We start from the raw sequence: 14,740 nt of genomic DNA, 5'->3' as shown, positions 1-14,740 counted from the left end.
GCAGCCCGGGTTCGACTCCAGCCTGTGGCCCTTTGCTGCATGTCACTCCCTCTCTCTCTCTGCCCCTTTCACACTTGTCTGTCCTATCCATTAAAGGCTAAAAATGCCCCCACTAAACAAGTAATCAAAAAGATGATTTATGATTTGTAAAATCACAGAGCTTTGTGGTGGGTTGCTGAAGTGTTCATCACTTCACAGATGGACCAGCCCAGGATGGTGCTGCCTTCGGGGTTACCATGTAGAAAATACATTACACTGCCCTTGTAATAAATCATTACATAAATTTAAAGCTGATGTTTCTCCAGTATGTTCTCTCTGTAAAAAAAACAAAACAAACAAACATGTTTTCATCTCCCTCGTACAGGTTGATGTCTGTATTGTTTTATTGTTTGTTTTTTTCTCACGTTTTATTTGTTATGTTTGATATTGTTATTTCATGTATGGATATGAGGTGTTAAACTTTTTCAGTTTTTTCAGTACAATCAGCTGCAGTATGTATTTCTATGTAGTCTACGATGAATTGTAGTATTTAAAATATGTTATTGGGTCTCATTTTTGTAGCTTAAGTGTCCCTTGTTACCAGGGGCATTTAAGTGGGGGAAACACTGTTGTGTCTTTCCCCAAAACAAACAAACAAAAAAAACCAATAGGTGCATAAGTGAGACATGGCTCAAGATAGGAAGGGTGTATGGCAAGCCGTTTTAACATTTAATCACTAAGTCCGACTATCCGGAATTACCATTATAGATATCTATAACGTCATTTTCATTCATTCATCTTCTAACCGCTTCATCCTCTTGAGGGTCGCAGGGGGGCTGGAGCCTATCCCAGCTGACATCGGGCGAGAGGCAGGGTACACCCTGGACAGGTCGCCAGACTATCACAGGGCTGACACATAGAGACAAACAACCATTCACACTCACATTCACACCTACGGACAATTTAGAGTTATCAATTAACCTAGTCCCCAATCTGCATGTCTTTGGACTGTGGGAGGAAGCCAGAGTGCCCGGAGAGAACCCACGCTGACACGGGGAGAACATGCAAACTCCGCACAGAAGGGCTCCCACGCCCGGGATCGAACCTGCAACCCTCTTGCTGTGAGGCGAGAGTGCTAACCACCACACCGCCGCCTATAACGTCATTTTGACTAGTCATAATTCGAATTCAAGATATCTACAACGTCATTCTGGCTATCTGAAACTCAGTTCAAGATATCTAGAAAGGACCATGTAGATATCTTCAATTGGTGATAATTAAAGATATCTTGAACTTGAATTATGACTAGTCAAAATTAAATTGTAGATATCTCAAACTGGAATTACAGATATCCACATTTCAGTTGCAGATATCTGCAATAACAATTGCAGATATCCGCAACTACATTGGAGATATCTATAATGACAAACCCCATACACATGAATGGCAAAATAGTTTGAATCTTACTAGTCAAAACTGAATTACAGATATCTTGAATAAGAGTTTTGACTAGGCAAAATCGAATTACAGATATCTTGAATAAGAGTTTTGACTAGGCAAAATTATGTTGCAGATATCAGTAATGAATATCCAGTCTAGCGATTAAATGTTAAAATGGCTTGCCATAAAGGGTGGCCCAGAGAGACAGCTCATGCTTAGGGCCCAGTATTTGGCGCTACGCCCCTGCTTGTTGACTTAAGACTAATTTGAGAGACACATTTCAGCCCTGCTCTATTTTCCTGAAACTACAAGCATGATTGCTCCAGCAGTTCAGGGTCCATTGCCCGCAGCCTACATGTGAACGTTGCCAATTTCCGACGGCATTGAAGGCAGCATCACTTTCTCCAGCAGTGACGTGTCTCCTCCTCCTATCCGCAGCTCGTCACCGGAGCTCTGTTTGGTAATAACACTGTGAAACTTAGCGACAAGTAAGTGGTGTCCGCTGACCTGTGGTGCCTTAACTCCTCTCAGTGCATGGTACGTGTCTCTAACGGAAGGACTGATGGTGATGGCAGCTAACGTCATCACTGTGATTCAGTGAAAGAAAAAGCTAACGGCTCAGGCAGCCATAACGCAGTGTTGCTAGCCGCTGTTAGCTTCAGATGCTAACACAAGTGTATAACGGTATTCAGCTAACGTTAGCACATAGCTCACAAACAACATGCATGTTCCAGTGAGGTCAACTAAAACCTGCTTTAGGGCAACTAACGGGGTGAAAAACGTCTCTGACAGTGAGTTGTGTGTTTGTAATAAATCAGTAGTGAAAAGTTGATGTGATTGTGTTTGCTCAGAGCTTCTTTATGTGTGCGTGAAGCTGTCAGGACTGATTTATGTGCAGCTCACTGGCGCCACCTGTTGTTGTACAGGGTTAAATAAACCTTAAAGAGAGAGTCGTCATGAGCACAAGGTGACCTCTTTAGATAGTTTTGTTAGAAACAACAGAACAACAACCCAGTCAGCTTTTAATCACATTTATCGTTTATATTTTCAAGCATTAACACAGTTGTTTTTTTTTTTACTTTTAACCCTTTGCAACTTGGCTTGGTGTCTTTGAAAAACATGGGAAGAAGGCAATGAGCAACGAAAGAAGACATGACCCCAAAAAAATGCAAAAAAAAAAAAAGAAGTAAAAAAACGTTTTTAAAAAAGATTTTTTTTAAAAAAAGTTTTGAAAAATTATAATTAAAAATTCTAATTCTGTAACATAATTTTAAATATATAATAATGATAACTGGGATAGGCTCCAGCCCCCCGCGACCCTCAAGAGGATGAAGCGGTTAGAAGATGAATGAATGAATGAATAATGATAACTGTAAATATCTAGCTTCTTTCTTTTCCCCCTATATTTTATTTTTGTTTTTCTAAATTGTTTTTGGAACATCCCTTACAAAATTGCTCATTACCTTTTCCCCCCATGTTTTTGAAAGAAATGCGGAAGACACACAGACGAAGCACAAGAAAAGTGATGTCGCTCCAGGTTTCAAATTAAACACCTTCAACAAAAAAATTAAAATAAAAAACAATCTATTTGTCATTGGTGGCTGTGCATATATTTAATTAAATTGCATTTATATTAACCGTAGAAAAGTATTCATTATTCCTGGACTGACCTTGCACTTAAATTTAATCACCTTACATTGAGTAAATCCCCTTATAATATATTATAAAAGTATAATATTATAATTATAATTATTATATAAGTACAATTAATTTAATCACCTTACACTGAGTAAATCCCCTTGTTACAAAAGTATAATATTGTAATTATAATTATTATATAAGTACAATTAATTTAATCACCTTACATTGAGTAAATCCCCTTGTTACAAAAGTATATTATAATTATAATTATTATATAAGTACAATTAATTTAATCACCTTACATTGAGTAAATCACCTTGTTATAAAAGTATAATATTATAATTATTATATAAGTACAATTAATTTAATCACCTTACATTGAGTATATCACCTTGTTATAAAAGTATAATATTATAATTGTAATTATTATATAAGTAAAATTAATTTAATCACCTTACATACATACACCTGCGCTGTCTACAAGGGGTGGACGAAATGGTTTTAAAATAATATCACGATATTTCAGGGTATTTTTGCGATATCGATATTCTTGACAATATGACAAATTAGTAAAAAAAAAAAAAAATTATGTTTTTAAAGTCACATGCTTTGAAATTCTTGGACTTGGCTAAATTTAAAACAATACAAATAATGTACAGAGCAAGAAATAATGTGCTTCCCAGCGATATACAAAAAATGTTTTGTGAGAGAGGAGGGATATAATTTAAGAGGAAAATTAAATTTTAAATTTTAAGATCTGTGCTGATTTTTGTAGCTGGTGTCCTAAAGGAGGTTCAGTTAGAAATGTCAAAAACACCTGTCAATAGATTTTCATTTTCATCCTCTCTCTCTCTTTTTGTGCAGCATGAGCATAGCACGACAAGTCCTGACTTGTTCCAGGTTTGCATGTCACTCAGTGAACATAAATTGCAGGAGAAGGTTTTCTGCTTCACAGGTGAGTCCGACTTAAAACTTTCTTTTAAAACACATGTCGGCAATGTTTTATTTTAGACACTAATATTTGCTTTAGTGGAACAGCAGAACAGGCTTAAAGACTTTTTATGCTATTACATTTTTAAATTCTTGTCAGAGTTGAGAGAAATTCCTCGTAGTTCTTTTTTAATATTTCCTCACAAAATACAAATGAAACAAAACATACACAGTTTTTGGGGCAGCGGCTGCAGCTCAGGAGGCAGAGTGATCGTCTTCCAGTCAGAAGATTGTTGGTTCAGTCTGCGTGTTGAAGTGTCCTTGGGCAAGACACTGAACCCCAAATTGCTCCAAATGGAGTTGGCTTGAATTATCTGGCACAGTGTGTGGTAGCCTCTGCCACCAGTGTATGATTGTGTGTGTGAAGCAGGTGAATAGTGGCTGTAGTGTGAAGCGCTCTGAGTGGTCACCAAGACTAGAAAAGTGGTCTGTCTACATTTCAGACAGTCAAAGGTGAGGTGTGAAAGACTTGGGGAGATTTGTGGGCATCTAGGGGTTAACTGCAGATTGTAACCAGCTGAAAACCTCTGACAGCCAGAATTCCTTCAGTATTCATTGTTCTGGAAGGTTTTTCCGTGAGCCGAATTATCCACAGAGGTCTCTTCCTCTCCAAAACAATCAGACCAGCTGATTTGAACTGGTTAAACACCAAAGTAGTTTCATGTTACAGATCAATGTGTTTCAGACACCTGGGCGTGTTGCTGCAGGTGGCTAGTACAACACGTGCTATTGTGTGCTCACCTTTTTTTCTCCGGTAACATAAAAAGATCCAGACTTTCATAGGATTTTCATCGGAAGCCGAATTATCCACAGAGGTCTCTTCCTACAACAGATTGACCAGGGGTTTCATTTATAAACACTGCGTACGCACAGAACAAGGCCCAAAAGAGGTGTACGCCGCTTCCCACACAAAAGTTGTGATGTGTAAAAACAGACTTGACAGAGATTGATTTGATCGACTTGACTCACCTATGCTTATGAACATTTTGGAGCTGGGAAATTAAGTATGGATCCTACGCATTGTTTTATAAATGAGACCCCTGCTCATTTACGTCACTAGAAACAATGAATGAAGCAGTTTCACATTACAAATCAGTGTAACTCTGGCTCTGCACATTGCAGTTGGGCTTCTTACAGTAGCTGACACGAAAACGCGAATGTCCTCATCTGGAGATAGTGTTTGGTTTGTCCATTCTGGGCTACTGTAGAAACATGGCGATCTCCATAAACGAAGACCCGCTTCCTATGTAGATATAAACAGTTTATTCTAAGGTAACATAAATTCAGCAATTCTTATTTCAGGTTTTTATACGCTAAACATACTTACTGTATTATATTCAGTTTGTACCAACATATCCCTCTAAACCCGACACACTGGAGCTTTAATCAACATGCAAGTGCCATTTCTGACATTCTGCAAAGCAATAGCAAGCAAGCAAGTCATAAACATTGTTACGCTCCTTCAGATTTCACTCTGCTTTCATCTGACATCACAGGTGATATTCAATGTATTGTTTTGACATTTTAAATTTGTTTCCAGTGAGATAGTGAGTTTATAATGTGACTTTGCTGTTTTAACATTGGTCTTGCTGCTCTAGAAACAACATGTAGTCATAAAATATTCAGTTTTAATACTTTTTCTGAATGTATTCTTCTTAAAAATAATTTCTTTTTAAAAAATTTACTGTATTAATTCTCTGTGAATCTCTCACACTCTAGCAAAAATGTGTATTGTATCTAAAATATCCCCAATCAAATCGATATCAAAATCAGAAATCGAATCAAATCAGAACCTTGTGAATTGAACTTGAATCGATTCAGGAAAGCAGTGGAGATACCCAGCCCTAAAAAACTGTATATTCAGAAAATGCCTGTTTCACACTACACGATATCAGTCCGATCCTAGCCTGACGCGGCGACGTACAGTGTTGGCTCGGATTGTGAACGACAATGAGTGTCGTACGTGATAATCCATGGTTTCATCTTGTTTAGTGTGTCATAATAGGCGCCAACCGACGCCACGTCTGGGACGCCTCATGACGTACCAACAGAGAGTCTGGCATGTTTGATGTTCACGACTTCTCCCGTCACAGCCGTCACTTTAACCAGTAGAAACACAGAACGATCTGCTGCCGTAGAAAACTATATGACAACAAAACCTCAGGGTTTTTTATATTTCCTCTAGGGATGTTACCACACAGTGTGAAACAGCAGAGGCACTTTATCAACCCAGTGAGTACTTCCATCAGCATCAAGCTAGCAAACAATGATATTTCTTCAAAATAGAGACGGACATAAAGTTAGAAAATTAAAAAATAGTGGCGGGGCTTTTACTCACCACAACGCCAGAGGCTCCCAGCTTCATTTGAAACAGACTACATTATAAACGAGCTGTTATTTATTAATCCCTCTGTATTTTTATATTTTTACTTTTTATCCGCTCCCGTTGGCTTTATAAAGTTAATGCATCGCACCGTCATTTGAAACTCAATACTTCCTGAATCTGTTTCGCATAAAAGGCCCATTATAACTCCGGTTGAGACAATCCCTCCATTTTCTAAATAGGCTTTTATTGTGAAACATTTGCAGGAACTTGTTGTGGAGGATTCAGTGACTTGCATGTTTGCGTACAGTACTTCATATGTATCTCCTGACATTTGGTGGCACTTTTTACGTTACTACAACATCATTTCGGCTGGCACATGAACTGACAGTGACTGAAATAATGGTAATAATAATAAAAAATAGGACAGAAATAACCTGATGACATCACACACGACGTGAAAGACAACCGCAGATATTTGGTGTGGACCATAGTGTAGTGTGTCATGAGTGTGTCACTCTACAATCGCCTAATCTGACATAGTGACTGTCAGAACGGGCAGAAATGTCATGTAGTGTGAACCAGGCATAAGGTATAGGTTTAGTTGTATAAGGAAGCTGTCTGTTTATTTCACTCAGTGACTTATGGAGAAGGGGCGGGATTTAATAAGTTTATACTTCCTCACACATGTCCTAGGTGCTTATGTGGAGCGGTGGGATGCATACGAGCTCTTAAAAAACTCAGTATATCAACAACAACGCGGTGAGGACATTGTTCCGTTGATTAATTGACTAGATAATGTATTCAAGTGCACTGACCGACGCAGCCTCAGCAGTTACAAAACCACTGACCAAAGTCCTGCTGTGTGTGAAAGCACTGTAACAGTGTGAGTGGTTGATGATTAATTCACTGTGACCACACAGCTGCTGAGACGGGCAGGTAAGAGGTTTAAAAATGTAAATGGACACTTGAGATTTTAATTTAGGTGTAATGTATCTTGGTTTGTTGTTGCAGCATATAATGATGTCGCGGCACACACACTCCAAAAGAATCGAGGGGCTGGACAAGAATGTGTGGTAGGTGAAAGAACGAAACATTAATCTCTTTGTGTGGCACAGCGAGAGAGGAGACGTCTGATCAGGTTCCCATTTTACACCGTACGGGTGTTACATGAAAGCCAGACAGATCTCAGACAGATTTACACAAAGTACCATTCGACACCATGTCTGTTGCAAAGACAGCCCAGTGATATCAAACCAGGGAGAAATGTTTAGGTGACTTCTTTCATTTTAGTCCAAAATATTTTGTGACCTCTCGTCTGCCCAGTAAAGTCTTGTTTCACTGTTGATCCAGGGTGGCCTTTACCTCAGTGGCAGCGGACCCATCCATTGTGAACCTGGGCCAAGGCTACCCAGACATCCCTCCACCTTCTTATGTCAAGGAGGCTCTAGCTGAGGCTGCAGCAGTGGACAGGATGAACCAGTACACCAGAGGCTTTGTAAGACTGATAAACGACCTGTATCCACTCACTCATGCTCCGCTATGTCATGAAGCTAATGGTTTTTGGAACCTGGTTATTAACATTTTTTTACAACCATTTGTAAAAGGAAAGTGTGAAGTGAAAGAGTTTGATAGGTGTGGTTTTGGGCGTTGATAATTGGCTGAGATGTGCTGCAGTATAAGCCAAGTAAAATTAAGCTATCATGACATTTTACAGTACTGCTATTAACTATTGAGAAAATATTTCATGTCTCATGTCTTCTGTTGATTGGAAAGGGTCATCCGTCTTTAGTGAAGGCCCTCTCTCAGGTTTATGGGAAGGTCTGCGGGCGCCAGATTGACCCCTTTAAAGAAATCCTGGTCACAGTGGGAGGTTATGGTTCCTTATTCAGTACCATGCAAGGACTGGTGGAAGAGGGAGATGAGGTAAGAAAATTTTTCTTTTTCACAGAGGTGTTTATATGTATAGACATTCATATATACACTCATGCTCCAGTGTTGATTGTGTAATGTTTCTTCCTCCAGGTCATCATTATAGAACCTTTCTTTGATTGTTATGTACCTATGGTGCGAATGGCAGGGGCCAAGCCTGTGTTGATACCGTTACGCCTTGTGAGTTAAACCTCCTGATGTTTGACGTATATTGTTCCACGTATACCTACTGCACATCTTGAGGATGTTCGTAGATTTCACGAGCCTCTGCCTTCTGCAATGTTTTAGAAATCTGGAAAGAAGACAATCACAAGTGCAGACTGGTTTCTGGACCCAGATGAGCTTGCCAGTAAATTCAACTCTAAGACAAAGGCCATCATCATCAACACCCCCAACAACCCTATTGGGAAGGTTCGTATACGTCACAGCCATCACTCGTTCTGTCTGAGAGTCGTAAACACTTGTGCTTTCAGTACTTCCTGTCATCTTCCTGCAGGTTTTCACCAGAGAGGAGCTGCAGATGATCGCTGATCTCTGCATTAAGCACGACACTCTGTGCTTCAGTGACGAGGTTTACGAATGGCTCATCTACAGGGGACACCAGCATATAAAGATTGGTACGTTTTCAGCTCAGCGCAATAGTTTGACAAAAATGTATAGAGGAGCCAATAACTGTCGATCACCTCATATGTAGTAGAAGCCGTTCTTAACACACTGCTGCAGGAATGGAAACCTCCAAGACATGCAGCAACCCTTCCGTAAGGGTCTCAGGAACTTGATAAGGGTGACTTTGGTATTTTTAAACAGGCCCCAAATCACTATTAGCAAACACACCAGACTACATTTAAAAAAAGAATAATTTTAGCATGTTGGTGAAGATTCTCAGTCATCCAGGTCATGGTAATTGTATTGGCCACTGTGTGAGTCGTTAGGGTCAGGTGGGTCAATGACTCACATTGTGACCTTAATGACTCTTAAACTAAGAGCTCACCTGACCCCTACGACTCTGCTAGGGTTCCCACCCACACAGAGTTTATAGCCTGCAACTTGACTCATTTAAAATAAAAAACGACCTTAGGACAACAGAGTGACAGTAACACGTTGTTTCTTTTATTCCTTACAAATAAATTTTGCAGCTCACTCAGTCAGTGCAAACAAGGGTTGCCTCCTTCATCTGGCTCAAAGCCAAAGTGTTGCCATATTGGCGCATTCTTTGATTTCTTCGAGACTAAATTGTCCGCCATTATCGACTCCCCGTCACTATTAAACAAACTCCAGGCTACAGTAGAGGCCTCGGCGCATGCGCACTCTCACCCCCTAGCTCAGTCCCCGCCCCCACCCCCACCCCCCTCTCTCTCCTGCTCGCTGTGCGCTTGGCAAAGTGGCAGACACAGGCTGTAAAATGACGTATGCGGTCCGGTCGGTCAGATAACATCAGCAAACTTCCTGAAGCTGACGTTAACGGAAACAGCTCCCGTCAATAAACCTGTTGATAACTGTAAGGTAACGCTAGCCATGCGATGCTAAGCGTCAGCCCCGTCACTGTGTGTGTGTGTGTGTGTGTGTGTATGCATGTGACTCACCAACTGTTCATGGCCAGTGTAAAGCGCACAGTAACACTATTGCTGTAGGTTTCCTTTCTATAAGTTGTCGGACACTCATCATAGCAATCTGAGCCTGTCAGTGGCAAAAACAAGCAGTTTCAGTGGCCCTGGTGTCACCGCTGTGGTGTGCTTCCCTCTCGCTCAGCACTGGACAGATTTCAGTTTTGTTCCCATCAGTCATCTAGACACAAACACAGGAAAATAGGGTCCAGGTTAAAAAATACCAAACTTATCGTATAAAGAAACAAAATATTATTCAAACCTTTTTCTCAGTTTCAATGTTGTGAAGTTTTTTAACATAGTTTTCCGTCTCTGTAGCCACTCTGCCTGGAATGTGGGATAGAACAATCACCATTGGCAGCGCAGGAAAATCTTTTAGTGTTACTGGATGGAAGGTAAGACATCTGTGGATTCAAAACAAAATGTCTAATATTTAACAATCAGTTCCTGCACATCATGTCATTGAAATTTGTCTGTCAGCTTGGTTGGTCTATAGGACCTGAGCACTTGATAAAGCATCTTCAGACCGTCATGCAGAACACTCTGTACACCTGCCCCACTCCTTTACAGGCAAGTCTGCACAGCTCTTAAATACGTTCCTTAAAATCCATCAAAGAAAGCAAAGGATCATTTAATTGTGTTTTTAGTCTGAAGCTTGTAGCCGTCTGTTTCTCTCCAGGAGGCTGTGGCTCAAGGTTTGCTGCGGAACTTTGAGATGATGGATCAGCCAGAGTGCTACTTCTCCTCACTGGCAGAAGAACTGGAGGGCAAGAGAGACCGACTGGCTGCCATCCTGCAGGAGGCTGGAATGACTCCTGTCATCCCAGAGGGAGGCTACTTCATGCTCGTGGACGTCACATCTCTTAGTGAGTTACTGAACATTTACACTGACATACCTTGCACAGTTACGCTGTAACTTGCACAAAGTGTGGACAAATCCAGCTTGGTTGATCATTCTGTTCTTTAGATTCAGTAACAATTTTTGTTGTCATATTGATGTTATGTGCTTTACAGAATGTACTTAGTAGATGATTAAGCTCACAGAGGGAGGGATTGTGAGGGGAGAGCTACCAGATATACTTAAAGCATAGTAGATCAATTTATGCAAAATAAGTCACTGCCATTATGAAGAAAGGTTTTTGCTTTGAATCCAAAAGTTCATTTGCACTTAAACATCTATTTGTAGCAATTTTGGAGTGAAGGAGCATTGGGGTTTTTTAATAGTGGTGTAACATCGATAGATTGATCTATCAATTCAGTTGTCAGTGATCCAGTATCTTCGCAATGTGAAAACATGGATGCATATGGCCGTCCTGTGGCCCCCCAGCAGAAAAAAGCAGCATGCCACACTGCAAACATGGCTCAGGAATGGCCCAGGGAATGTGACAAAGACCTCAAAGTGTCAACCTGGCCTCCAAATTCCCCAGATCCCAATCTGAATGAGCATCTGTGGCACGTGCCATTAACCCACCTCACAACCCACTGGACTAAATGGATCTGCCGCCAACGCACTGGTGCCAACACCACAGGACACTCCCAGAGATCCTGTGTCCATGCCTCCACAGGTCAGAGCCAAGTCCCATCCAAGGAGGCCCCAATTTGGTTTAGGGGTACATCTGGGGTACCGGCACATCACTAGAATCCTTGAGCAGATTGGGACCAGGGAAATTTAGAAGCCAGGTCGACACTTGAGCTTTTTGTCACGCTCCACAGGACATTTCTAAACAGTTTGTGTAGTGCTGGGGGGCCACTGCCATTGGGGAGTACTGTTGCCATGAGGGTGGGGTACTTAGTCTCCATCGGTGTCTGAGTGGGTGGAACATGTCAGGTGGTATCCACATGAATGCCAGAACCAAAGGTTTCCCAGCAGAACAATGCATTGGAACAAAATAATCAAAGTTATTCACTTCACCTGTCAGTGGTTTGAATGCTTTGGCTGATCGGTGTATGTAACAATAGAATAAAACAGGAATAGAGTAAGAGTGAACGCTAGAAATATGTACAGTTATGTGCGTTGTATGTTGAATAAATACATGCATTCAAGAGGTGAGAAGTAAATCTTTACTATTTATAATAGTTACTACCAGAAGTGTTTTTTACATTGCCATATGGTACAGTATATGAAACTTCATAAATCCCAGTATTTTTCCAGCTCTGTGGTGGATCAGCAGTGTGACTGTCTGCTGAATATTTCTCTCTGCTCTGTGTTCACTGTAGATCAGGACCTGTCACACATGGGCGATGACGAAGCGTACGACTACAAGTTTGTGAAGTGGATGATTAAAGAAAAGGTAACTGAGTTAATTTGATTTAGCTCCCGACAACATACAGCATATCACGTTCAGACATTGTTTTTAATCGCTGCTCTTCATAATAATATTTTGTACAGAAACTGGCAGCCATTCCAGTCACAGCGTTTGTTGGAGACGAGTCCACGAAGCAGTTTGAGAAATACATTCGCCTTTGCTTCATTAAGGTAAATCCAAAACGGTCTGTTACAAACCAAAAGCACAACGCGTTCAAAATGATCTCGTAAAGATCATTTTGAACGTGTTGTGCAAAATGATCTCGTAACGATAAACGTTGGCGAAGGTGAACTTTTCTCTTTTTCTCTGGCAAAAAACAAATATTTTAATAACCTTTAATTGTCTTAACAGCAAGACAGCACTCTGGATGCAGCCGGGACCATCCTGAAAAACTGGAGGAAGGTTTAATTTGATGCAATGTCTGAAAAGTCAGGGAGGAGAAACAACTCTGGTCAAACTGAGGAAATGGAATCTGTGAAATTGCACACCGGAAAATAAACTTCCATTTAATAGCAAAATGCCTGTCCATACTTTAACCTGTGACCTGTTTCAAGGGAGAGAATCACTAAATCAGATAGCTGAAATGAACAGTTCTTATAAATCCCTTTAAGTGTGAAGTATCATTTTTATCCCATAGTGAATAGGGGCGTCCGGACCAAAATATGGAGCGTGGACTGGTGGCTGGAGAGGTGCCAGTTCACCTCCTGGGCACTGCCCTTGAGCAAGGCTCCGAACCCCCAGATCCTGACCAAAGGGCAGCCCCCTCACTCTGACATCTCTCCACTTTGTGCATGTATAGGTCCTGTTTGTGCATATGTGTGTCTTTCAGACCTGTGTGTAATTGACAAGCAAGAGTGAAAACATTGAATTTCCCCTCAGGGGGATTAATAAAGTAAACTAAACTTTACAACGCCTTACTAATTCCTATTTTTATACCGTATAGGTTGACTGAACCCTTCTGCTGTTACTGTGCCATCTTTAGTTTTCAATAAAACAGAAACCCAGACTCAGTCCTGGGTTGAACTGTGTGAAAACTAGTTGTGGTGTCATGTTTTGTAAAATCAGTGCTTTATGGAGTTTATGGTGCTTTGAGTCATTCTGATGTCTAGACAGACACACTGATTACAAAATAAAAAAGTTAGATGTTGTCTGCTGCTTCGGCTTTGCCCGTGTTCGTATTTGTTTTCCATTTCTCTCTGAAAAACCTTTGTGGTAAAAAAAAGGATCACAAGTGAAACTTGTGTGTCAAGAAATTATTTTTAAAAAACTAAATGCAGTTAATAAATATACTGACTGAACTTGTCGGTTTCCATATTATGCTGTCAACACCTTTTTTCTCTCACTAAGTGCAACATGATGTGTTTGAATTCTTAAATTAATGCCATTACCTCAAAAAAGATTAATCACAGAAAGCATTAAATCAGAGTAGTATTAGCAGGTCCTAATGGATGTCTTAAAATGTATTTAATTGTATAAATATAAGGCCTAAATTTGAATTTGTGAGGTTGTAATTGCCACAAACACTTGATTCAATTTCATTTATCCATCTTTTTGTGTTTTTGTCAAAATCAGTTGAGCTCTTTGTGTAACAGTCCACATTGATGGTGTTATTAATTTAAACCTTCCACTCAGCCTAAAACTATCTTTTTATTTTATAATTGCACTTACCTGTTGGCAAAATGTAGATGAACCTAACTCACTCCAATAACCATATTCCTACATGTAACCTACTTCTGCATGGGACCACATATGTACGACTTACCTTTAAACTTGCTTGCAATGCTTGATTAAGAAACTTGTTAAAAATCTGTCTTAAATTTGGTTAAAAATGATCTCTAAAGCATTAAATCTGATACGTACCTGTGGACACCCCGTAAATTCTGCGTATGATTTATATAAGACGTTATGCTGGAACTTTATAAGCTTGCCTTTCCAGGAGTAAAAAAAACCCAAAACAAAACAAAAAAAACCCCAACCTTCATCTATTAACTTTACATTTAATTAAATTACAAGATACAGTAACTGTAATCAGTTAGTTACTAAGACAAAATGTAATTACAGCCATTAATGGAATGGGTTTTTTTTTGGCAGAGCAGATTTCTGGATATTTTTCAGCTTTATTGCCCACTTTATTAGAAAAGTAATCAAATGTAATAAGTCACATGTAAATGATCACATTACTTATGACATACTAACAGGGTAACTTTTTATCTAACTGATAACATTTCAATAGTAACCTTCCTAACACTGGGCATATTCCACAGACTACGGATTAATGGTGCACATTAGATACAGCTGGACAATATGGGTAAATAATATTGTACAACATAAGTCATGATAAAATGGCTATTATGAGATATTTAATATAGAGGTTAAAATTGAAAGAATCAAAATTAGGTATTAGTATCAAACGATTGAAATAATTACATTTTTTTTTGCTATAGACTTTTTAAGAAATACTGTATTCAACAGTACAATGTGCAAAAAACAAAACACAAACAAACAAAAAGTCAGGTATAAAACCA

General features: G+C 39.7%; 1 protein-coding gene across 3 annotated transcripts; it reads left to right on the top strand.

Moving 5' to 3' along the window:
- The first annotated feature begins 1,765 nt into the window (after nucleotides 1-1,765).
- LOC125895842 (kynurenine--oxoglutarate transaminase 3) lies at nucleotides 1,766-13,349 on the top strand. 3 transcript variants are annotated; one of them, XM_049587995.1, is made up of 14 exons: nucleotides 1,766-1,907; nucleotides 3,925-4,015; nucleotides 7,388-7,449; nucleotides 7,727-7,871; nucleotides 8,150-8,299; nucleotides 8,399-8,485; nucleotides 8,594-8,716; nucleotides 8,802-8,922; nucleotides 10,228-10,304; nucleotides 10,390-10,479; nucleotides 10,589-10,775; nucleotides 12,127-12,200; nucleotides 12,299-12,385; nucleotides 12,567-13,347. In XM_049587995.1, the coding sequence occupies exons 2-14, from the start codon at nucleotides 3,926-3,928 to the stop codon at nucleotides 12,621-12,623; spliced, it is 1,350 nt and encodes a 449-aa protein (XP_049443952.1). In that variant the 5' UTR covers nucleotides 1,766-1,907; nucleotide 3,925; the 3' UTR covers nucleotides 12,624-13,347. The 3 variants fall into 3 exon arrangements, with proteins under 3 accessions (XP_049443952.1, XP_049443951.1, XP_049443953.1); XM_049587994.1 differs by having other exon boundaries at nucleotides 1,813-1,956; XM_049587996.1 differs by lacking the exons at nucleotides 1,766-1,907; nucleotides 3,925-4,015 and adding an exon at nucleotides 4,057-7,312 and having other exon boundaries at nucleotides 12,567-13,349.
- Nucleotides 13,350-14,740: the final 1,391 nt, after the last annotated feature.

This window comes from Epinephelus fuscoguttatus, linkage group LG10 (assembly GCF_011397635.1).
Source record: "Epinephelus fuscoguttatus linkage group LG10, E.fuscoguttatus.final_Chr_v1".
In the NCBI taxonomy this organism is placed as follows: Eukaryota; Metazoa; Chordata; class Actinopteri; order Perciformes; family Serranidae; genus Epinephelus; species Epinephelus fuscoguttatus.
The sequence above is the reverse complement of the archived record's forward strand: the minus strand, read 5'-3'. Positions and strand labels throughout refer to the sequence as shown.